Genomic DNA, 26,879 nt, shown 5'->3' with positions numbered 1-26,879 from the left:
ATGGGACTATTGGATACTAATTTATGAATTGTTGTAATAGTATATGGGACTATTGGATACTAATTTATGAATTGTTGTAATAGTATATGGGACTATTGGATACTAATTTATGAATTGTTGTAATAGTATATGGGACTATTGGATACTAATTTATGAATTGTTGTAATAGTATCTGGGACTATTGGATACTAATTTATGAATTGTTGTAATAGTATATGGGACTATTGGATACTGATTTATGAATTGTTGTAATAGTATATGGTACTATTGGATACTAATTAATGAATTGTTGTAATAGTATATGGGACTATTGGATACTAATTTATGAATTGTTGTAATTTTTGCACAGATTTTAGTTGCTGTCTCAATAACTGTGTCATATTGACAAAACGAAAATGAATTGTAAACATACTCTTTTCTTTATGTATTTGATAAGCAGTCTATAATCTTAAACCCTTACAAATCGGAAAAACTTTTATAACTCATTCAGATATTATTACTGAAAATTGGTGAGAGAGGACTTTTCCCCGCAATTTTCAATGTCACTGTCTTTACCTGGGCATTGATATTCGACAAAGAATAGTGCAATACAAATAAACTGCAACCTCAAAATTTTAAGTAAATCTGGATTATGTAAAAAATTAATATTTCAGAAACCTCATCAACATTACACAGAAACCTCATCAACATTACACAGTGAACATATTTACCACAAAATGTCACAGAAACCTCATCAACATTATACAGTGACCATATTTACTATAAAATGTCACAGAAATCTCATCAACATTACACAGAAACCTCATCAAAATTACACAGAAACCATATTTACCATAAAATGTCACAGATTTATGCCCAATGTATATCAATAAATGTAAGTAACAATAAAAACTTCATTCTGTTTGTAAATTCACAACATAAAAGTACATGAAAAGAGATGAACAAACAATAAAACCTTAATTAACTAATAGTTGTTACTAGATCAATTACATCGAAGACACACCTGAGCCAGAGATACATGTCAAGGACATCAAAGACACTCTCCAGGTGAACTAAGTCAGCAATGGTTTTCGGGATGCTGAATGGAGCACCCAGCTGATTACAAATCCAGTCCAGAGTCAATGCCTCCCCTCGACTGAATTGACGGGCACACTACAAAGAGAGAAAATGTTGTCACACTGTACATTCACCAGCTAAACAAAGGCTAAATTTGCTAATCACTGAAGGCACACTTTAAGAAAGAAAATTCTTTTATGTTCAACACTCATGACCTGAACAATGGTTAGCTTTATTGATCACTGCTGAGCACATTATACAGACAAAAGACGATCTATTTAATACTTCATTATGCTAGATAGGTATAATATTGTTACTTTCTACCCTACTGTCTATAATGGCACAGTAAGATAGAACTCTCCAGTCTTTTCTTTTTCCCTTGATGTACTAATTTGGTACAAGTATATTTTTTTCATGTTTTTTTTCTCCATAAAAAGTAGACTTTCATGAAATAAAATAATTTCAGAAATTTTCAGCGGGCACAAAATTTTAGTGGATTTTGTTATTGCACTGAACAACAAACTTAAAGACGCAACAAAAAATTAGCCACATATTGTATCATGGAGAAGCCCCCTCTATTTTATTACTCACTACCTTAAAATGACAGCTGGATGAATAGTTTTTTGCCAGAGACTACATACAGTTCAATTCCACTATAACACGCTTCATTACAGCATTAATCTGGATACAGCATGATCACTGCATAGCTCCCCAAATTTTTTGCAATAATTTCACCTATTCTTCTAGTACTAAAATGTTTATTGCCAAAATAAACAAGGGTCTGATTTAATAATTTCTTAAAGAAAAACAAATATCTGCTTATTTTTGTACAAATGTTAACTCCTTAAAAAGCTGAAAATCGTTAATCTTATAATCACTGACCTATCAAATACAAAGCAATAAAGACTTTGTGTTTGTCTTCAATGCATCCTGTGTATAATTATTGCTCAATTCTGGGTAAACAATAGCCAGCCAGAAATGCAAACATCAGCTCCAAATCACTCATAAAGCAACTATAATGGTAAAGTTACAAACATATAGCTTGTACTGCTGTGGACCATTGACTGGAGCAGACCCATTTAAGTTGTAGGGTGGAAGTATTTGCTATTATAATCAAACACACTACTCTCTGTTTCTCATCTGCAGTAGAGTATAAGTCATAGTTATGAACAAAACTATCAACTGATATTGCATTTTTTTACTCTTTTCCTCTATCTCTACCCATGAAATTGAATGGTCTACTCCCATACTGTGTCCAGCCAATTAACACATCTGTTCAAGTGTTAATCTAAAGTACATTATGAGGTCAATACCTTTGACCACCTGTATCAATTTTCAGTTAGGGTATAAATGTCTACGTTTTTATATTGTTATATATTTAGAGCTTGAAAACATCTGCAGGTGTTACTAATTCTATAATTTTCAAGTGCAGTACAATCACCTTAATGAAAGCAAATTTTCTTGAGTTATTTATGGCCTGCTTGAGATATCTGGGCAAATTAAAGATTATTACTTTTCTGTGACACTTAGATGTAGAAAAACAAAAAGAACCACAATTGCTTGAAAGTTTTCTTTTAGTTGGTTGTATTTTATGCTGATACTTTTGTTTTAATTTAAAACATTTGTGTTTTTTTTAAGCTTATGGTAGAATCTGAGTTATTTAATCTGAAAAATATATTTGTGAAACTTATTTACCATGTTTGTTTCCATGGCAATGGACAAGTAAAAATTACTGCACTGCATTTTTGTCAAAAAATGAATGTTTTAATAAATTATGTTTCTCCCATTTTACTTACATGATCACATTTAATTAGGAGAACTTTTTTACCTCCAAATCCAGCCTCCTGGAAAGTTGGCAAAATGTCTTTCTGTCTATATACTGTCAAACCTGTCCTAATGGTCACCTGAGTACAGTGGTCACCTTGACACAATGGCCATTCTAATTTGCCCCCAGCCAATTTCCTATATAAATGTCATGTAATCTGCATTCACATGTCTTCTATGATAAGTGACCATGTGTTTCTTAAACAAGCAGTGCCTTCACCCTGTATTCTGTGGTCAGTGGCCATGTATTTTTTTTAAAAACCAAGCACTGGTTTCACCCTGCCTACTGCAGTCACTGAGGCGTATCAGCAATGACTGCCAAGTATTCAAATTAAACTTCATTTGTTTGATGAGCAAGGCATAAGGGTATAATATGTGAATCAATAGCAGCAGGAAGCTTGTTTTCATTCTTTAAATATCAAAAGTATCTCATAAAAACTGTCTTTTGGTCTCTGCAAGTTTGAACAACTGCTTAAACAATTGTTTGAAGTGTGAACACCTGTGTGTAAGCTTAATTATACCAACTGGCCTAGCTAAAAATCACCTGTGTTTAAGCCTAATTATACCAACTAGCCTAGCTAAAATTCACTGTGTGTTTAAGCCTAATTATACCAACTGGCCTAGCTAAAAATCAGTCCTGTGTTTCCAATCATAGGTATAGTCTGGATAAAAATGAAAGGAACTGCTAAAAATTGATCAAAACTTCAACATATGAAACAATGATAAGAGAATCAGTGATGATATAATGTACAAGAGAATAAGAGTAATCTTGTCTAGAACTTTTAATTTTTATTATTATTTTGTTATTTTTGTTTTTGCTAAATAGTTATACTAAATGCATGTATCTTGATATCATACTACTGTTGACGATAATAATACATGCAAAATATTACTAATGCTACTATTCATAATGCTAATACTATTCACAGCATAGTACATGCATTTGTCATCAACTAAGTTAAAAGCTGAACCTGCCTTCAGAGGTCACCTGTCTACAAAGGCCACTGTGGAATTATTACCATGAATTACTACTGTACACAAGTTCGACAGGATATTCTATACAAATGGAAGCAACTCTTACAAGTTACCTCCCCTTCCAACCCATTAAGTTGGCTTCCTGTATATCCAGTTTAAACCAGGATTTTTTTAAAAACTTAAGCAACATTTTAAAAGATGCAGTAATTGTGGGGAAGGGTTGGAAGGCTGTTGTATAATGTAATCAGGTAAGTTTAAAAGGAGAAACATAGGGGAATGGGTGCTAAGGGTGGTGTGATGTCATGGATGTGGCCCCAGTCACTGACAATGCATGATCTTCCCTTTTATGTTATCAAAGTGGAACTTCTTCATCTGTTGCAATTCTCTCCAGGACTGAAGATCCAAACTCTGTTTTGATTAGGACACTCCTGAAGAGGCTAGGAGTGGAGGAGAAGTGGGTTTTTTTTACATTTATGTAACAGTGTCAATCTTGACTGCTTGAGCAAAGCGGAGGTTGCTATGACTTGTTGGGTATGTCTGTTGCTAAATTGAATTGATCCAGGATCTTAGTGAGGCAATTGAGCTACTTGAGTCAGTGCCCCTCAAAAGAACAGGTTTCTGGAGTCAGGGCAAAATGAAAAGAAATATCAAGCATCAGATGGACATGTCTGTATGAAGCAGTTGTCCTCTCTTGATAATGAGGCAGCCAAGACACTGAACTGGGCAGTAATGTGTTGGATTTGAATGTTAACTAATATTTGGTGTAGCCTTGAAGGTATATCTCTTCCCCCTTGCAGAGATACATCATCAGACTGTCCATTACTATCAGGACTGTTTTTCCACTGATATGTTCTATCCTTATGTGGAAAGCATTGAAAATGTGTTTGATTTCCAAGAGATTAATATTAGGAGCCTTCCCTTAAAGAATCCTCTTGCCACTGACCATCACAGGTCTAATAATAAATTGGCATTTTAACAGGTCCACCCCTACAGTTAGTAAGCCAAGGAACTGTAACAAACTCCAAAACATAAAAATGTCTTGTTTGATGAATTTCCCAAAGAATGAGCTACACTTCCAATGCATTTAGGAGAAAGATGCCAAGTTTATAAGTTCCGTAAGATGGACAAAATGAATGAGGAGAACGGACAAGGTCACATTTCTCTTCACTGATTTTCCATCCTGAACAGAGAATGAGGGAAGTAAAACTGTTCATGTCGTGAACCAAGCACGATACTAGCTGCGAGTTTTGTGTCATCTGGAATATCTGCCATCTCTAAGAAGCATGTATGTGATTTGGATTTTTGATACAGCTTAGAAAATGTTAATTCATATAATTACGATGTCCGCAGTGTGGCAGTTTATAGTGACGTCTAGCACTGGGGCATCATGCCACAGACATGTACCATGATGTCCCACCCAGTCACAGTATCCTGACACCAGGCCAACCAGTCCAAACACTAACCTCTTAATGCTGAGTGCAAGCAAAGCAGCTGTCAGTACCATTTTTTAAAGTCTTTGGTCTGACTTGGCTGGGGTTTGAACCCAGACCTTCTGCATCCGAGACAGATGCTCTAACCACTAGGCCACTGGATCGGTAATATAACATGGTATAACGTCATCTTGAAGGTGCAACTTCAATATCTTGGTTGATGCCTTCTCTGAAGCATTAATGATTTTTTGATGCATTTGGGAGGAAGGCGCCAAGTTGATATGTGTTAAGGGTTCTATACCTAGATGGATCAAAGTGTTGAGAAAGGACAAGGTCTGACTTCACCACATTCATTATTAACAACAAAATGAGGGAAGTCAGGTTGTTCATTTTGTGAACCACACACCACACTTGCCAAATGTTTCTGTGGTGTGTCATGAAGGAACATTGCTGTTGCTTTGGTGGACTTAATAAGCTGTTATTGAAGGTCCAAGAAGTTAGACTGGGGCCATATTAATCATTATATGGGCAAATCCAGACTAATCATGTACCTATCAAATCTTTATTACAGGCCTCAAATGCAGATGGGTTTTGTCACCAGAAATATTCTGGAGTAGAAGCCCTGTTTGTTCAGCTACACTGATGTTTACATCTGAAAAACTAAATTTTCTACTGTAAAAGCATCTCCCTACTATAGGCAATAATGTGTAATTTTTGGGACTTTAATAATACCTCATACTGGAATTGCCATTCTTTGGAGTTCCTTCAAGAAGGCAGAATGACAAAAGTTTATGGATACGGATAGTGAAATCCAGAGACCATCTGACACTGTGGATCACCCACCACTTTGCAAAAATGGTCATCCAAATCTGATGATAGGGAAGGTATAAGACCATATGACTGGTTGTTGCTCAGAACTACCACTGTGAATTCTGTGGTGACAATCACCCCTCTTTATATATGTTTACCAAAACAGGGACATGCAGAGATAGCAGATTTACTCAAAAATAAAGAGTAACTCTTGTGTCTCTTGCTTTCTCACCTCCTTAATTTGATGCCCTAAAAGTACAAAGGGAACATGTTCCTGACTAATTTTGATGTGGCATTAAAGACAAGGCAGTGTGGATAAAATAGCTCTGTTTGTGAATTTTTCCATGTGATTTGCAAAATGTGCAAGCAACTGACTCATGATAAAGTAGCTCTTGCATTACCAGGATCACGAATGCTCTGAATGCATGGTCATAACCTTGAGAAACATTGTGCATACAAATGGCCATGAACTAACCTTGAGAAACATTGTGCATACAAATGGCCGTGGACTAACCTTGAGAAACATTGTGCATACAAATGGCCGTGGACTAACCTTGAGAAACATTGTGCATACAAATGGCTGTAGATTAACCTCGAGAAACATGGTGCATACAAATGGCCATGGACTAACCTTGAGAAACATTGTGCATACAAATGGCCATGGACTAACCTTGAGAAACATTGTGCATACAAATGGCCGTGGACTAACCTTGAGAAACATTGTGCATACAAATGGCCATGGACTAACCTTGAGAAACAATGTGCATACAAATGGCCGTGAACTAACCTTGAAAAACATTGTGCATACAAATGGCCATGAACTAACCTTGAGAAACATGGTGCATACAAATGGCCATGAACTAACCTTGAGAAACATTGTGCATACAAATGGCCATGAACTAACCTTGAGAAACATTGTGCATACAAATGGCCATGGACTAACCTTGAAAAACATTGTGCATACAAATGGCCATGGACTAACCTTGAGAAACATGGTGCATACAAATGGCCATGAACTAACCTTGAAAAACATTGTGCATACAAAGGGCCATGGACTAACCTTGAGAAACATTGTGCATACAAATGACCATGAACTAACCTTGAAAAACATTGTGCATACAAATGGCCATGGACTAACCTTGAAAAACATTGTGCATACAAATGGCCATGGACTAACCTTGAAAAACATTGTGCATACAAATGGCTATGAACTAACCTTCAAAAATATGGTGCATACAAATGGCCATGAACTAACCTTGAAAAACATTGTGCATACAAAGGGCCATGGACTAACCTTGAAAAACATGGTGCATACAAATGACCATGAACTAACCTTGAAAAACATTGTGCAATCAAATGACCATGAACTAACCTTGAAAAACATTGTGCATACAAATGGCCATGGACTAACCTTGAGAAACATGGTGCATACAAAGGGCTGCTTCTTTGGTATAGGAGCACAGCAAAAGACATATCTGACCCGCAAGGGCAGTTGTACATGTTCTATCAAGTCTGCCAGAAACTTAAAGTCATCCATGTTACACATGAAGTAGCTCTCACTGTCCAGCTGACACAGGGTGGTGAAGATGTCCTGTAAAAAATATACCCATAATAATATATAATTCATATCAAAGAACCCTTTATTTATGGCAAGGGTTATACACAATGAACATATACATATTTCGTCACTGCTTTATATACTATTAGGAGACCACAGTAAGACAATATGTCACTAGCTAGTTGCACAATATTATAAAAACACACAAAAAGAAATGAAATCCTGGCACAATGTTATAAAAACACACAGAAAGAAATGAAATCCTGCCACAATGTTATAAAAACACACAGAAAGAAAAGAAATCCTGAATTTAGAACATTGCTGTTCAAGAAATTAATGTTTTTATATAAATTTGAATGCTGCTATGTACTTAAGTTTTTATTTTGTCAGCAAAATAATAGCTGAGACATATATCAGTATATTATTAAAGAGAATACAAGACAAGCCTAAAATGAGCAGGAAATGGTTAAAGTCAGTTCAATTTAGATTCAGTTAACTTATTTCCAATTCAACAATAAATTGGATTCCAATTTGAGAAAGAGAATATAGCTCTGATTGATACTTCTGTTTGCCACTATTCCAGGAAAAATGGGTAAGTATGCAGTTTGTTGATGCAATGCTTACTAGCTAATATAACTATTTACAGGTTAAGACCCTGTCCTTGCACAGTGCTTGACATATAATGTGACTATATGGCATGTCATTGAAAAGTGTCAACAGAACTTGCAAATTATCCTATAGCCATGGGCGTAACCTAATAAATATTTCAGAAAAGTAGAGAGATGGAAGTATTATCAAAGAAATCTTTAATCAATATTTGCCTTTTATAAAAAAAAAAGCAGCGGTGGGTTTTTGCTGTGGATATTCACAGTATGTGCATAGTTATGTATACTTATTTCACCATCATATGATATATTTTTGTGTGGAATCTATCACAGGGCAATATGCATTTCCCCTTAACTATGGGATGCTACATTTGACAAAAGGAATTACAATTGTTCTGTTGTGAACTACTCCATTGTGTTAATGGTAGGCAACATCACATGAATTCATGTGTGGTATCAAATCTGTTATTGCCTGCTCCTTGGGAACTGTCCTTATACACTTATGTCTGGTGGAGTTGACTCAGGAATATACACCCCACCTAACAAGACTAGGAGAACAGTTCTCAATGGAGAAGTCAATATAAGAATAATGCATATCTAGCAATCATGGAGATTGATTTTTTCTTTATGGCATATTGTTATTAAAGTCACTTAAGAATTCTAAAATTAGTGTGAGGACAATTCATTGGTGGTCGTAAATCATTAACGATTCCTTAAGGTGTCACAAAGTACTATAATTGTGATTAACAAAATTGTATAAATATTACATTGATGGATATTTGTTGACATGGGTCTCAGGGTTAGTGATATCTTCCAACTCTTTTATTTTGGAAATATGTTAAAATATTGTGATTTACACATTAAGTTATGAGCCTGATTGATGAGAGATAACATTCAGAAATCAAACTTACAATCAAGTTGGTGAGAGTGGCATGGGGTAGATGGTAAGCAAACAGCTCTATCTGGTCAGCCGTTGGATGGAGCCCAGCTTGCTGCAATACAAGAAAAACAAAGTAATGTAAGGTCTGCTCTTATTGTGAAACTTTTTACAACAAAATATTTGGATTTTGACAGAAAAATGATAGAAGAACTGTCTTCAATGTTGGTTTGATTTTTATAATGGAATATTCAGCTCTCTGACTCCAGTGTATTGTTATATATTGTATCTCTTTACAAAGACAGTACCAACAGATGTGAACATATTGATGACATCATTATTACTTATAACAATGAGACAATTTGTCACTCACATCCTCCTGTGTTCAGGTTTTGGATACATCTGACAGTCCAACAAAAATTAAACACAAATTTGCATACATTTCGATTTGACCATAATAAGCAGTAAATTAAAAGTATGACCCCTTTCTATGACAGATTCAATACAATGATACAAATTACTGGAAGCCAGCAGCAGCATTATCAGGAAAGTCTCAATGCAACATATGTTGCTGTGCGTTTAACAATATTTTTCAGCACACTATAGGCTATACATGGCAGTCAGTATACCTTGTGGGGAAGAATCTGGGAAAATGCTGATAAGAACCACTGGCCCACAGGAAGCTCCTGGCATGCTTTCTCATGTACCCACATTACCCATGCCCAATACCCCAATCATGTGGACAGAGATGAGATGGCAGTGATTGGTAAAGGAAAGCACATTAGACCACCTGGCCACCCAGTGTCCCTTAAAATTTGGTCAAATTCTGTTTAGCAGTTTTTGAGAAGTCAATTAAAGGCTGCTCTATTTTCAGTAACAGTGTTTGATACTGGATCAGCACAATCTTAAACAAACTGAAACAAGACCTGCATGCATAATGCTTTCCTTCAAATTTGCTTGAATTCTGTTGGGTGTTTTCCAGAAAAAGTAATTTAAAGGTTTTTCTGTTTTCAGTAATGGCAGACTGGCATCATTAGAACAAATCTAAATGAGATCCATCCTTCAAATCTGGCCTAGTTATATTTGAATAAATCTGAAATAGCATCATGCCAGGGTGCTTACTATTAAAAATAGTAAAACTCAGTTGAGTGGTTGATAATAAGTTACAAACAGCAAACTGACAACATATAATGGACGACACACTGAGAATAACACCATAACTTCATTTGGGCTTATGGCCATATCAGCTAAAAACAGCTTTCTTATAATCCACTCATATCTGACATGTATAAATTCAACAATGTTGCTCTGAAAGCCAATAAATATGATATATTCCCTCACTGTTTCAACCTTTCAAAAAACTGAAGTACACATAAAAAAGTGATATGTGCTAAACAGTTTTTTAAACGGTACCTCTATGGGACTAATTTCATTGCTAATAATCTCCTTTAAAAGTGGGATATCCTTGGCTTTGAAGGTTGTAACCTCGCCCGTCTCGTAGGCTGTGCCAAATCGACCTGCTCTGCCTGCTATTTGTAGTGCCTGCGATGTACTGATGAAATCCATCTCCTTCTCACCCTCCTGATTCATGTTGGGCTTCATCAGTGAGTAGAAAATTACACGCTTTATACATCTGAAATAAAAAAAGGAGGATATCTTCAATACAGATGCTGCAGACAAGTGATAATCCAAACAAAACTATTTCATCATGGTTTGTACTGCCCAGGTGACTCTCTATCAGCATGGTTTGTACTGTCCAGGTGACTCTCTTTCAGCATGGTTTGTACTGCCCAGGTGACTATCTTTTTTCAATGATTTTTCAATACTCTTAATGGATTTCCTTAATTTTTCAAAAAGTTTTTTTTCTCTAAGTCATGTATTAAACCTATTCAGTAGATTTTACAGGCAAATTCATTTGAAGGTTTATCTATTTTTAGTAATGGCAGTCATTTTCAACACCGGAACAAAATTAAAAGGTCTTCATACCAGGTTGCTTTTTGCCACATACGAGCAAATTCTGTTCAGCAGTGATTTAAATGAAGTTTGGTAAATGTTTTTTTTCCTAACAGTGGTCATATTTAGTGGTGGATCAGTAACAACTGTAACAAAACTTTGAAGCCCTCTGTGCCGGGATGTTTTCTGTCAAATGTAGTCAAATTTTGTTAAATTGATTTTACTGAAGACACCATTTAAAGATTTTTCTATTTTTAGTAATGGCAAAGATATTTGATGGATGACTGGTTTTTATGCCAGGATGTTTTTTGTCAGTTTTTGTTCAAATTCAAATTTTGGAGAATTTGTTTAATGGCTTTTCTACTTTTAGCAACAGTGACATTTGTACTTTTAGCAGCTGTAACCATTTCTGAAGATGGATCAGCATCATATCTATAAACTTGAAAGTTCTCTCTGCCAAGACACTTTTTGTTAAATTTGATCAAATAATACTCAGCAGTTGATCAGAAGAAATCATTTAAAGGGGTTTTAATCTAAAGCTACAAATAAAAAAATATTCATTAAAATAATTTGCAAGTAATAGTACTGAATTTATTAAATGCCCACAATCCACTATACATGTGATAGCATTTAAACCATGCCCGTTTCATACATTTTAATCTGGTGTTCACTAGAGGTGTTTATAGTTCTTAATACTAAAGACTAAATGGCATAATTTGAAATTACTTGCACATATTTTTTTATAGTAAAATTATTACTGGTGTGCATCACAGATGCAGAACATTTCTGGTTTGGTTGGGCAAAGCTCAATTTAAGGTGTTTCGCATAGTGTCTTTAGTGAGTTTTTGTTGGGAGATAGCATAAAGTCTCCTGCCAAAGAAACCAAATCCAAGACACTATCAACTGGCAATAAAAAATGAGTCTTATAACTGTAATTAAGTTATCAAATTATTTAAAGTACAACTTGTTATATTGTTCTTTTTTTTCAATTTAAATTTCATAAGGTGTGTATGTTTCTACTGTTTATAACTTTGAAATTTATGCATCTTGTATTCTAAAAATATTTTATCCATTTCAAACTTTATCCCCAAGTGACAGAATGCTCCATACTACAAAACCTGTGATTCTGACTAGTCCTTATGGTTACAACTGCATATTAAAAAATCTGTGATTCAAAATGTTGTGATCAAAAAGCAGGACATTCAGAGATCACTATGTTCTCATGAGCAGAATTCCTGTGAGATGTATCTGACCCTGTCAGATGTGAGAGTAAGCTGAACAGATTGCCCACTTGAGCCAAGAGGCGATGGCTTGGGGATCTATAATTTGCTTGCTCACCTTATCAGATTGAAGAATCATTGCTGGACCCCATCAGTACTTTATATGCATTTTCATTAATACCTGAAAGCACAAACTGGGTCTTGCTGAACTGCCTCCCTTGAAGGATTCATAGAGGAAATGAAGACTATCTGATATCTGTTCTTCAGTATGAAACCAGGTTACAACATCAAAACAACCATCCAAAGAGAAATGGAGATTGTTCAGGTGGAATGAAAAGGTACACTATTCAGTGACTCTGTAGCCCCAAGATATGGATGTAAACAAATTACTTGTTTGATAATAGCATTAACAATGTTTTGGACAATGGATTGAACTCTGATGAGCTGAGCCAAATCAAAACCCAAGAAAGATTCCATCGTTGGAATAAGGTGTGTAAATGAATACAATCTGGAATGATATTAGTCAGCAAATCTGAAAGGCCCTTGTCATTACCTAGATCTCATCTCATGTGACGGCTGCTTCAGTGTGTCAGATATTATGAGGCAGTAACTCTTGATCATCACAGGAGTTAGCTTCTCAGAGAGCCAGAAGAAGTTATCCAGATGTGGAACTCAGGCTTGCAGGTAGACATATTTGTCCCTGCTCCCTGTACCAACCAGTAAAAGCATGCAACTTTCCCTCATGGTTCCACTCTACAGTTTTGCACTTTGCATTTTTGTATAGGGTTCGATTTTTAAAGAAATAGAATCCCCCCAATACAAAATGTTTCTGTTCTAAAGGAACTGAGATCAACATGTTATCCATTTAGTTGAAAAATTTGGTAGCCACTGATTCTACTGATATTGATTGTCTATTTGTGAAACATTCACAGTACTATCACTTAAACTAATTACTGAACCTGAAGTTACTGTTTTTACTGATTGATGTAAAAATGACTAATGCATTTCCGGCTTCTTATGTTACCTGTTTAGGCTCGAATAAACAGCAACACAAGAAAAAGTGAAAACAACAAGCTTTGAAAAGTATAACAAATAATTTTTTTCCCTGGAAAAATACTGTAAAAATGAAAAAATATGAGAACTTACGGTTTCCAGAATCAAATCCAAAATTAATGCAAGAATAATCCATGAATAAAGATTTTGAAGTCCGAATATTGAAATGTTCTAGTGATTCCAAGTTCGAGTCATGACAAAAAATTTAAGATGGAAGACGATGACGTATGCTGTAGCCTGCACTGTGTTGATGTCTACAGTTCCTTGTAGAAACATAATAATTAATCCTCGTCTTGGAAATCCAAATAAAGTTTTCAAGAAAAGTCCTTGTTCAAGAGCTCTGTATTAATACAATAATATTTTCAGAGAAACGAATTAATTTTCTAGAGAAAAATTAACATATAACTCAAATTCAAACTTCAATTCTGCTCATAACAGAAAACAACTTGACATCAAGTGTTTAAAAGCCCGGATTCTGAGATCTCTCTCTCTAATCATCACTATTAATACTAAGTATTTCGCAATTTCAGAAATGCCTAATTGCGAAATATATAGAGAAATAGTGGATGACATGATCATGTTTGCATGTAAAAGTCACATAGCTCCTGTATGTCCTTGATAAGAACCAATCATTTTACTCCTAGAAAAAAAGTTGTTTACTTGACCCTCAATCAAGGCCAGGAACTAAGCCAAAAATAGAAACAAGTTTTTCTATTTTTGGTATCTAAGGAAAACTCAGGTCAAACTGAATTTTCTGGAAAATATCAAATTCTTAGTACACAAAATTACATCACATTGACATATAAATAAAATGAAAAGATTCGAAAACCCACAAACAATCCAATCAAATCAAACACAAATTAAATCAAATATATGCAACAGGTTTCATTTCTGTTTTCATCTTTGAATAAAAAACAAGGACAGTTTTGCAGTATTCTGAAATGAAACTACTCCAAGGGCCCTAAATACTCATCCCTACAAATAATTATGAAATACACAACCTGAAGGTAAAGCTGATGACATACAGTTAGACAAAGCAAGAGCAGAGGTGCAGGACACAGTTATTCAGAATTCCACACCTGAGCATGAACAAGTTGTGAAATTGCTGGAAATCATAATAGATGTGAACACCTTTACAAGCAAAGCCTGAACAAGGATTCAATCTTAGGAACAACATCATGAAAATGAGGACCAACCATTGAATTTTCTGGATGGATGGGTGTGTCAAAATACTAGCAAGATCAAAGTCATTTGATTTAAGTGAATAGAAATGGGGCACTACTAGGCCACAAGACCCATCCACAGTGCATACATTGTGTGGAGTGGAGATGGAGAACTGTAAAACCCCACTTCCAGAAATCCACTCCCAGCTAGAAATCGACTCTAAGATATCAACAATGCAAGCAAGAAATTAGTTACTGATTTGAAGAAAAAAAAATGAAGCAAAATATCTAAAGTTGTATCTTACTCCAAAGTCACTACTGCTTGTGAAGGTCAAAATGATTTTCAAGGCTCATGATTGCTATCAAACAATGAGAAATAAATTGATGCTGATAAAGAGCTCCTTTTAATTTGATGAATTATTCAAAAGATGAATTAACTTCTGTTTGCTTAAACCTGAAGACGCCCAAAGCTAAAAAATTATATGATATGCTTAAATTGATAGAAAACTGATAAGAAAATTACACGAGATTTCAGCATTTTGTGTACTGGTAAAGGCTGAACACAGGACATATATAACTTAATGTACATGAACATGTAGGAGTCACAAATTAAAATTTCTTTTGTTAACTCCCATAAAGACCTCCATTCAACCCAATAACACCAGCAAGTCCAAGACATAAAAAACTGGCATGAAACACAAAGGATATTGGGGACCACTTTTGATATATTACCAGTATTAATGCACAGTCCTTCTGAGGGCTTGGTGATGAAGAATAGGCCCTCTGTATGTTGTAAGATGTGACTAATGGAGACAGAAGCTGCATTGATACATTGTTTTGGCATGTCAAACTCATGTCTGAAAGGGTGAAGGAGTGAATCCAGCCATTAGACCAGCCTGTGCCTGCTACCAGGGCATAAGCCACTTAACTCCAAATTTTCCTAAGCTACAAATAAAGTATTTATGTTGCTGTGCCATTAAACACAAAGCCAAACCAAATCTCAATGCAAAAGATCTGTGTGCACGTGTGTGATATGGATTTTTAATGTAGGTTTAACAATTTTTTCAGTCATATTATTACGATGTCTGCAGTGTGGCAGTTTATATTGATGTCTAGCACTGAAGCATCATGTCGCAGTCATGCAGCATGATGTCCCACCCAGACATATTATCCTGACATAAAGCCAACTAGTCCTAACACTGACCTCTTAATGCTGAGTGCCTAGCAAGGCAGATGTTAGTACTGTTTTTATGTATTTGGTATGATGACCTTGAATGAGAGAATTTTTTTATTCTTGGCAAGGGCCACTCAAGAAATACTGAAATATAATGCAGAAGATACAACACCAATATACTTACAGATTTAGTCCCATCCCTATGGCATCTGTGGCAACAAGCACCTTGCAGGGATGTTTTGGGTCATTGAATTTCTCTGCCTGGGCAAGTTTAGTGCCTGCCAATTTAGAATCAAAGAGATGGCTCTAATTTGGATATGTTTTACACAATCAATAATAAAAATAAAAGGTTCTTTACAAATGGAACTTTCATTAATGCTTCTTACCCATTCATCTCCAGTCAAAAAATATGCTCTCAATTCTAGCACATTATACAATTTCAGTCTCTGGCTGTAAATACACTGCTTTCCTTCATCAAACTCAATAATCACAGATGGAGTAAAACCTCCAAATTATGCATAATGATGGGATTGGAAGAACAGGTCGAATGTTTTGATAATAATGGCTGCTCTTATTTCAGGGATGGATGCAAGGAAAGTTTTACTCTGTTTACCTCCCTTAAAATGTTTAGTTAACTTAATCAGCTGATAATCTCATAATATGTATTGTTAATTAACAGATAATCTTACCTGGTGGCAGCCCACCATAAATAACAGCATTCTCTATGCCCAGTTTTTCCAGTTGTTTGCTGACATAGAAGATGTCATTCTTATTGAAGCAGACTATGCAGTCCCCTGCAAGGACATTCTCAAACCTCTCTGCAAAGAATATGGAAATATGATGCAAGATAAACAGAATACAATAGTCCCCAGAAGAGGTTCATGCTCCACATGTTAAACCATACAGGGTACATAATATCCTATCCGTAGTTCTGATTAAGTTTTTTCAAAGTAAAAAATTTCCAATTTCTAAAAGGATAAAAGTTCTACAGCTCAGTGGTTAGCATTCCAGATAAACAGCTGAAAAAACAGTTAGTGAATCATACCATCGGATCATTCCATGTCAGCTACCATGGTTTGTCCCTGGTCAAGGCACTTTATGCTATTATGGTAAATATACTAGATACAAGTCTAATTTGTATTTATGATAATGTGTTATTTGTTACACCTCAGATGACTTCTTAATATCACTCAACTTTATGTAATCCTTATAAAAATTCAATTTGACATGGGCCATGGCCTCACAATTATCTTTTCTGCCATGTGACATATTCAAATTAACATGTGATGTCCATTAAATGTAATTGTTGCCCTTCCTGCTCCCCACCATCAAGAATCTGAATATTTCCTTTATTCTTCTGCACTATTCAAGCATTTTAAGAGCTTTATTGTCTTTTCTGTCCTGACATGTTGCTTGCTGGATGTCATTCTTTTATTTATATAAAAAACAAAACAATATATGCACATTCTTATGCATCTGAGGTATTCCTGTAAAGTTAGTTGGTTCCTTGACCAATTCCACTAAATCTAATATAGTCTGGTTCCCTGACCAATTCCACTAAATCTAATATAGTCTGGTTCCCTGACCAATTCCACTAAATCTAAAATAGTCTGGTTCCCTGACCACTTCCACTAAATCTAATATAGTCTGGTTCTCTGACCAATTCCACTAAATCTAATATGAAACCTGGACCTGAAAAAGTATCCAGATTTTATGGCAAACAATTGTACTTTCGAAAATTTGTGTTTTTATTTGGTAAGTCCATCTTTTAAGGGTCATTTCTTTAAGATTACAGCAAAATCATGAGAGTCGGCAGGTTTTGATTAGAAGTCGCAGGTTTTTAAATGGCAAATTCCTCACCTGTATAGGATTGGTGATAATGGAAGAGGCCTAAAAACCTGTTTATACCATTCCAGAATGAAAAAAAAGAGTGGGTGAGGTGGAGAAGACATTTTTGTCAGAGTTGATACTTTAAATTGATTGCTAAACATAAAATACTTTATTATTTATTAATTAAAAAGTGTGTGTGTGTGTGTGTGTGTGTGTTTGTGTGTACACATGTATATATGTATGAGCTGAACAAGTTTAAGTATCCTCAAAGCAACAAAAAAAACAAAGATAAAGTCCAAAGGATAGAATCCCTAAAACAATAAACCATTCTTTAGAACCACGTCCACTACATTGCAAATTCAGCCCTCCCAAGCGTGTGAATATGTGCGTGATTTGGCTTCTTAATGTAGCTTTAACAATTTTTCAGTCATATCACTATGATGTCATGAGTGTGACAGTTTTATAGTGATGTCTAGCACTGGGGCATCATGCCACAGACATGTAGCATGATGTCCCACCCAGTTACATTATCCTGACACAAGGCCGACCAGTCCTAACACTAACCTTTTAATGCTTAGTGTCAAACGAGGCAGCTGTTGGTACCATTTTAATAAGTCTTTGGTATGACTCGGCCGGAGATCGAACCCACGACCTCCCGCATCCGAGGCGGACACTCTAACCACTAGGCCACTGGAGCGGTCCCAAGCTTGGTTATAGCATAAAAGAGTGATAAAGTCTTCTGCTTACCCATATGAAATAAAACAGGAATAATCTCTGTACTAGTGTCAAATCCTATCCATAAGTCAGATACTACTGAGCAGATTTGAAAGCTCTTAGGAATGTAACTACAGAAAGGCTTGGAAGAGTAGGTCCACTTTATGATCTGGTAAGTATTATACAAGAAATGCATGGAAGTGCCTGAAAAATCCCTGATGAAGACCCAGAAACTGTCGTTAAGGCCAAACTGAAGTGCCCTGAATTGAATTTCATGGAAGAACTGTGAATCAAAATCTGGATATGCATGTTGCCAATTTAAGCTGATTGTGAAATCCCTTTCTTGAAGACGATTAATTACTATGTGGGGTGTCTCCATTTTAGCCATGGTGCCCTAATGAAAATACTGAGGTTAGGCCTACTGCTGGCTGAAACCAGTCCCTGGCTTTTGGAATTAAGAACAGTCTCAAAAAAAGTCTTGGTGAGTGTACATTTTGAACTCTTTCTAGTTCGATGACTATTTCTTGCTGCAGAATTAATTTTTGACTGGGTTCATTGGGATGTCTGTAGCAAATGGAACCTTTGACAGTTGGGTAAGGTGCTGAACATGATCTAGAGGACTTCTGTGACAATTTGAAAAACCCATAAGTTGTTGTGGCAGCTTCTTTTCAATGCAAAGTAAAGAAGTCCCTGATCCACATATGGTTTTCTGAAAGTGTGGCATGAGCATGACATCATCCTACATGAGATGGAGGCTGTGGGGTAGGGGACAATGGGATGGAAATCATCCTTATCTTCCAGTATGTTGTCACTGGTGGCACTTGTAAATTGTGCTCCTCTGGAAAAGGGCATTGTGGATGGTTTTCCCATTTGGTCTAACCCTGGGCGTTTCTTTCCATTTTGTTGATCTCCCTGTCTGATTGTGGGTTGGACTCTAGGTTGTTGGGGTTGTGCATGGTTTGATTCCCTGGTTCCCTTTTATCTGATCATAAATGAGCAGGCTGGAAGGAAGTGAGTGATATGAGAGTAGCTTTATGGTCATATTTTAGGACAGTGGATCTAGAGAGAAGCATATCTTTCTTCCAACTGTAGATTCACTGATGCTGTTACTGAACTGGCAAGTATTTGTTGCACTACTCTGTTCAGTACATGTGCCATCTATGAGACTGACTCCAAGGCATGAACAGTGGGGTTCTCCACAGAAGAGTTTAGACTGTGTCCTGACAGATGAAAGACAGTGGTGGATTCTTAGTCCAGCCAAGACCCTACTATAATGACATTCCAAACCAGTTGTTAGGCATCAATAAAGGACTTCTAGTCCACATGAACAGAGGAAGCTTTTGACATTCCCAGGTTCAAAAGTCCTGTGTTGATGGCTGGGTCTTCTGAGTGAAAACCTGGTGTACGAGACAGGTAGAATGCCCTGTTAAAATCTGATGGTAGTTGCCACTGTGAAAAGGAAACATTCTGTTGGTACTTAGGTCTTGAAGCTGCCTGTCAAAACAATGTAGTAAATCAGCAACTCAGTAGTTTGAATGCTGGCTGGCCTTCCTTGGCTAAATAATGGCTGTAAGAACTTTCTAAGTTGTTACTGAAGGACTATGTGGATGATGGCAAAATTCAAATGGTAAAAGCTGGAAGACATTTTCAAATGATGTGCAGAAAACTGATGCATCGATGTGTGTGAGCCTGATTCCTCAAAAATAGATGTGATGAAGCTGGTTGACATGGTAGGTGAATAAGGATGGAGCTCCAACCATGTTGGAACATTGTGAACTCCAGATGTTTACTTTGTGAACTGTCAATAGTCTGAGAATGATACCAAGCATCTGGTACTGGGACATCAAAGTAGTCAGTGCTGGGTCAAAACAAATTTGTGATTAGAACTAAGGCTGCATGGTGCCAGTCCACAATATTTCCAGGAGCCTGGCACTAGTTGGGGAGCAGATGTTTTCTGAGACAGAGCCACAGCTGAGGCTAGCATGTCTGGATGTAGGGCACTATCTGTGTTATGAAGCAAGGACTGAACAAACTAGTCAAAGGCAGAAGGTAAGACTATGCCAGAACTGGTGAAGTCCATAGCAAGCTCACATCTGATGCTTAGGTCTGGTACCTCAGGAAAAGATCACTACAGTCAGCACCAAGATGTACTAGTGTATCTGCTGCTTCATTTAGTCAGCAACCTTATCCTGTGACTATTTCATCTCAAAATCTCCACACAACCTTAAGTCACAGTTAATGTGCAAAAACCTTAAATGGATGAACAGGTGGACATCATTTATGACATGACCTACCTAACAGCAGGAGTATTTAAACTCACCAACAGCCTTGTTCAAGTACTTCAACTTTGTAAGCCTTTTGTATCGTCTAACCTGTAAAAAAAATATAATCAAGGTTGTGTTTCCACTGCAATGATACTATAATCTGTGACAGACTACACGATGTCTGCAGTGATATGAAAGTAAGTGATAACCTCTATATAAATGTATAATTATCAGTGAATATAAAATTACTAGGTTCTTACTGACAAAGGTTTTCCCTCATATCAATCGAAAGGCATTTACAATTCCGAATCACTGCAGCTTAAAAATCTAAAATGGGTCTACACTTTGGTTTTATTATTAATTAATCAATAATATACTGAGAAATTCTAAAACCATGATTATCTAAAATCCTGTATAATACATAAATTAATCCCAAATCCGTTTAATATTTAAAACATTTTATACTTTAAATCAAGGATTCTTTTCAAAATCAGAACTCTCCAAAATTTAACAAAGCAGTTTTAATAAGATCAACTTGCTGCATTTACCTCCACCTCATCTCCTGTGTCCAACATGAGCTGCTTGATGAGATCTATGGCTGATCCCTCTCCACACAAGTGGACCTCCTTGGCACAGATCCCTAACAGGACCCGTGTCCAAGCCCAACCCCGTTGGGGGTCCTTAATCATCTGAATCTCATCTAGAACTGCCACATCATCTAAAGGAAGAAATGCTTACTGTAAATTCACTAAAATAACACAGTTCTTGTTGAGAAGAAGGTTTATATAGATGATACAAAAGTGAAGCTCACTTTATAAATGAAATTTACGAAAACCGTATAATCCATATCTTATGATATGAAAGTGAAGCTGACTTTATAAATGAAATTTACAAAAGCTGTATAATCTATATCTTGTGCAATACATCCAAATTTATGAATGAGTTTCATAGACTTTTCTATGCATCTGATGAAAGACAAGAAAACTACCAATGGCAGAAGGGCCGGGTTGAAAACCATGAATACAGTCATTTCATATTCATGGGATACAAATTTTTGCAGACTTTGTGCTTCCTTTGAACAACAGAATGACATGTAAAGTCCATCTTCTGTGACTTTACTATCAATAGTGTCTGAAAAAATGATCTCAGTGGAAACCCTAACCTAGAAATGCAGAGGTAAGAACAAATCAGGGAACCATGAAATATAAGTCAGTCACCTTGTTTCCACTAATGGCTGTATGATGAAAATTTACCATAACATATGCAATATTTTTATACATAAACATCTACAAAATATGAAAAATGTGTAATAATTACTTTCAGGCAGTGATTTTTTGTATGAAAAAATAATGGTAATAACATTACTGATGGCTCATCATCATCGATATTGAACTTATGTGCATCCTATACAATTGCAGCATCAAACACTAGTGTGCGTGTGTGTGTGATTTGGATTTTTAACATAGCTTTAACAATTTTTTGGTCATATCGCATATCGCGATGATGTCTGCAGTGTGACAGTTTATAGTGATGTCTAGCACTGGGGCATCATGCCGCAGACATGTAGCATGATATCCCACCCAGCCACATTATCCTGACACCAGGCCAACTGGTCCTAGCACTAACCTCTTAATGCCGAGCGCCAAGTTGTTGTTGTTGTTGTTGTGGGGTTTAACGCCATTTTTCAGCACGATAGGCTATACATGGCGGCCAGTATTAATGGTGGAGGAAGAACCCGGAAAACCCCGGAAAGAACCACCGACCCACGAGAAGCTACTGGCAAGCTTTCTCACATGCCCACATTGGCTGAATCTCCGAGCGCCAAGTGAGGTAGCTGTTAGTACATCAAGCACAAGTGTATGTTGTCTAAATCTGCTTTCACATGTGTACTGAATTTAGAACACTTGTGAGTAAATATTGATAAATATTATTTTCCTTGTAATTATCTGACAAAGGGTGTAATCTAAGTTTGAAGACATAATTATGAGAGAGATTTTGGCATCCCTTCATTACACCTTTATCGTCAAACTTCATGATGTAAATGAATTATGACCCAAATAGGACTTTTATTCAAACTAATGGCTGAATGTACTTAGTTTGCTTGTATGTGTGTGTGTGTGTGTGTCAGAGAGAGAGAGAGAGAGAGACAGAGGGAGGGAGAAAAAGATTACAGCTGTTTATCATAACATAAAATATTGCACTTTCAAATGTCCCTATTTATCTGAAGCTTTTGCCAAAGAGAAAACAAGCATATAAAATAGTAACGGGAAATTTAAAAACAAATTCATGCTTCCAATAACATATGTTTCAAATTTTAAATATTCACAGTATTTATATCTGTATGCACTCAATTCAGTTAAAATGCCATGGATGAAAAATCAGTTATCTTAAGCTCTAACATGCTGTGTTGTTACTCTGTAAGTTATATTAAATATTTTCTCTGAAAATATTTACCTGATTATATTAACATCAGGATATAAGCTCGTTAACACCTGAATCTAGACCTACTAAAAGACAAAAACAATTCATTTCAGTCTAACTCAAAGGCCAATAACTCTTGCCCATTACATCCCCTTGCCACTGCCAAGTTTCACATCACCAGCTTTTTAGCTGAATGAAATCAGAATGCTTGCATAGCAGGGTGGTTGGGAGAATCTTCATGTAATGTGATTAGGTAAGTATTTTTGGAGGAACATAATTTACTATAAAAGTTACCTTCTCCTTTGATTATATTCCCCAATTAAATTAACATTAAGAGAATAAGTAATAGGTGGACAGAATGCTGATCATTTACCTATACCTTGCATGAGAGATTTTGGTTTATTTATATCAAAATTGGTTAGTTGGTCTGATAGATCTTTACCATTACCAATAACTCCTCTGCCATGGTGCAAGAATGTGTCAGATATGGAGCAGCAGACTCTGATGGTAATTGGTGCTAACTTTTTCACCTTGTAGAGCCATAGAAAATATTCAGCCAACTGGGGGACTGAAGCCCTCAAAGGGATGATGGTATTAACTCTACAACAGTACCTGAAAGCATGCCACTTTTCCTCATAAGCCTTCAGAGTGGATGGTAACTTCTTATTCACATGAGTTTTTTTTAACTGAATGTCTGATCTCTTTCAAAACTGTCCTGGTTGTTTGAGAAGATTTGGTTTGGCCATTATCTGATTGCAAGCTTGAGTAGATTGATGACCCAGGACTGGTCCCATCTGAGAGGGGATGGCAGGGTATTATCTTGCAATTAAGATGCTGTATTTTCTGTTTTAATATCAGTACTAAGACCATTGGTGGCGGGTGGGAAAGCAAAGGCTCATAACCCCTCACAACTGATGGACAGAACAGTCATGGCTCAAGCTTCTGGGTCTGGGACTGGTGAGACATTGATGGGTGACTTGTGGTTCTACCTTTTGCAAACTGGTCAAAAACTGAATGCTCCTAAAGTGCACAAATTGGATGAAAAAATGATGGATGAAGGGGCCATTGTCATATGAATAACCTGACCCTGTCTGGGCAGAACAGTGGGTCTGTTGGGAATGCATCTGATTTGCATGTCAATCTAAGTTGGTAACACCAACAAAGAAACTGCCAGACCAGCATGCATAGGCTGGGCAATTTTTTGCCCCCCCCCCCCTTTTGAGGAGTTAAGGCACCATTATGGATTTCTCCAACATAATCAGGTCTGACTTCCAGCAGATATTGACCATCCAGAGATGACAGGTGTTTATTATAGCTTTCATTTCCATATCATTGATCTGAAGAACCCATTACCCTAGTCCCCATTTGCTGCTGACCACATTGAAACCTGGCAACAAGTGGGCTCCCCAACAGTAGGTACTGCTGTCTGTATATACCATCATTTCTGGTTGGGGTTTCTCCACCAGATTTCTAGTCATGAGCAAACCATGGTGGTGCCACTAACACAAGAAAGATTGTACCTCATTTGTAATACTGACCTGGTTGAGTAGACTGGAAAAGGGGCACCACTGCGCCAGCAAAGTACTTTGTAATGGGTGCATATAAAGGTAGATGGAAACAGATTCTATGAGTTTGTCAATCTATAGGACACAGACATAATGGAGATTGTAAGATTGAGATTGATTATAAACTCCATATCCTGGTGGACAAAACACTGGGATGGGTGAAGGTCTGATTTATCCCAGTTCACTAAGGACTGAGATGATTCAAAGGGGTATAGATTGTTTCCGCCCTTGGAGAGAATAGCACGTTCCCATATGTTTTGGAGGAGATCATCCAGACAGTCTGCTGTAGGATGTCAAATAGATCGTGGTAACGAAGACATCCAGGGGCTGATATTTAGACCAATGGGAAGGACTCAAAATTGGTAATCTTTGTCATGGTAAGCAATCCAAATAAACTTTGCAATGCTAACTGAATAGGGACAAGAAATTATGTATATGTGAGATTGGGACTGATTTCCTATTCATCCCTTTGGATGGAGAGTCAGACAGACCTTGTTATTTCTAACTCCAGCCTGGATGAAAGAATGAATTTGTTCAGATGACTATTTCTGTGATTAGCCTCAACTTACCACTGGCCTTTTTGATAAGGAAGAACTGTCAACAAAATCACTGAGATTGTTGTTTTTGTACAATCTCCACCTCCAATTGTCATTAAGTGACTGTATCTATTGCGGAATAATATGGTCCATTTCAAAATCTGATGGCACATCCATTTGAAGGGGAGAGTTAGAAGAGAAGGGGGTTGGATAAGTGAAACCCAAAGCCCCTCTGAAACGACTTGGCTCACACCTGTTTTGTGGAAATAGGTTGATCAAATATGACTGGAACTGCAGGAGTCTGGCGCTCAGTGGTAGGTTGTCTACAGGTGGTTCAGGTGATAAGTGAAAGCCAGTAAATCCCAGGTAATCTCAACAGCAGCATTACAAATCCATCCTCTCTATGGCTGATCAAAGTCTGGCTGTTACTTAGAAGTATCTTCATACTCACTGGGTAAATATTGTGTGTCTTTGTCTGTTTCCAGTTTGAGATAAACCATGCCCGTATGTGAGGAAGATGCACTGCCGAAGTCCCTAAATAATCCATTGCTAATATTCTGTGGATAAGCAGTAAAACTAGGAAAGTTAGCTCTGCCAGGCAATTTTTGTTGCACCTGGGTTAGTTGGGAGAATGGTCAGCCTGGTTGTCAGATGCTCGGAAGCCAGTCTGGTTGGTTTCAGTATCTGTCACGCCAGTAGTATGGCTAGATGGATGGATTTTCTACCATTGTCACCATTTTGATCTGCATGTGTAACAGCTAGCTTAACCTGAGATCTTTTGCTAAGATTCCCATCCTGATCCCAAAAGTACACATACACCCAAGAGCCAAGTTTGGACTTATGCATATGTTTCCAAATGGCTGGCATATCCAGCTACAACTGCTTCATCTCTCCCAAATCTGTTGATGTCATATTGGTGTAAGGCCATGTCCTTTTGATTGGGAGGGGGCAGTTGTGATCCCCCATAAGGCTCACGACTTATTCTGTATTCAGATGAATACTTAGTACATCAAAACTGGTTGAGCGTGATTTTCCCTCTTTTCTTTTGCCATTTGCTAATTTTAGCAGTACTGCAGACTAGGTGTCCTTGGACCACAAAATTACACTAGGCAGAACTCATGCATGACTTCCCTTGCACTTAATTCCTTCCATTTACTATATTTAGAAGACATGATTTCAAAATTATAAAGTAACAGAAACAATAGATAAATTAACAACTCAGAATATTAATAATTCACTAAATAACATATTACAAACAGTGTTCAAACTAAAGACAGCATGCATGAACACTTGAAAGTCAACATGCATCCATGATAGTAAGCTGTATCTGAGAAAGTGATAAATTTCACAAAATATCCACAAAATTAACAAAATAATGTATACCATCTGTTAATGAAAGAATCCAAATAAATTCAAAATTTTGAATGTTTGGCTTCAACTTCATAAAAAATGACTTGGATTTAACAGGAGGCTTATTCAAAACTATGTTGCAAATGAAAACGAAACTTAAAAGCTGACAACACACTAACAGTGATAAAGGAAGATAATAGTCAAGAGTTACTGCCCTTTGACAATGAGTTAACAGAAAAGACAAACTTTCATCTTTAAGGGAGGTTGGATTCAGGAGGAAACGGCCAATATCCTAACTTTGATACGATTGGGGAATGCATTCAAATGAACAATATCTTAATTTCTACTAAAGAAAGATCAGAATGGTTACCAATACCATTTGTTAAGCGCCAGTACACTTTCTGAAGTTAGACACCATTGGGTCTTTCATCTGCACTCAAGACAAGATGTTTTACCATATATTTGAAGACAGACATTTCTGCCAGCGAGTACAAAGTGTCA

General features: G+C 36.6%; 1 protein-coding gene across 2 annotated transcripts in view; it reads right to left on the bottom strand.

Moving 5' to 3' along the window:
• LOC149794676 (ATP-dependent RNA helicase SUPV3L1, mitochondrial-like) overlaps positions 1–26,879 on the bottom strand; it is an 82,248-nt gene that overhangs the window by 5,465 nt on the left and 49,904 nt on the right. For both annotated transcript variants that reach the window (XM_089964285.1, XM_089964286.1), the window contains exons 7-14: positions 21,055–21,224; positions 20,563–20,614; positions 16,388–16,516; positions 15,883–15,976; positions 10,549–10,768; positions 9,170–9,250; positions 7,507–7,686; positions 1,004–1,152 (exon numbers count right to left, since the gene is read on the bottom strand). In XM_089964285.1, the coding sequence (XP_089820411.1) occupies positions 1,004–1,152; positions 7,507–7,686; positions 9,170–9,250; positions 10,549–10,768; positions 15,883–15,976; positions 16,388–16,516; positions 20,563–20,614; positions 21,055–21,224 (1,075 nt within the window). The remainder of the gene's footprint in view (positions 1–1,003; positions 1,153–7,506; positions 7,687–9,169; positions 9,251–10,548; positions 10,769–15,882; positions 15,977–16,387; positions 16,517–20,562; positions 20,615–21,054; positions 21,225–26,879) is intronic.

Source organism: Sinohyriopsis cumingii, chromosome 7 (genome assembly GCF_028554795.1).
Source record: "Sinohyriopsis cumingii isolate HCF-2022 chromosome 7, ASM2855479v2, whole genome shotgun sequence".
Lineage (NCBI taxonomy): Eukaryota > Metazoa > Mollusca > Bivalvia > Unionida > Unionidae > Sinohyriopsis > Sinohyriopsis cumingii.
Note: the sequence above shows the minus strand (reverse complement) of the source record. Positions and strands in the feature narration are given on the sequence as shown.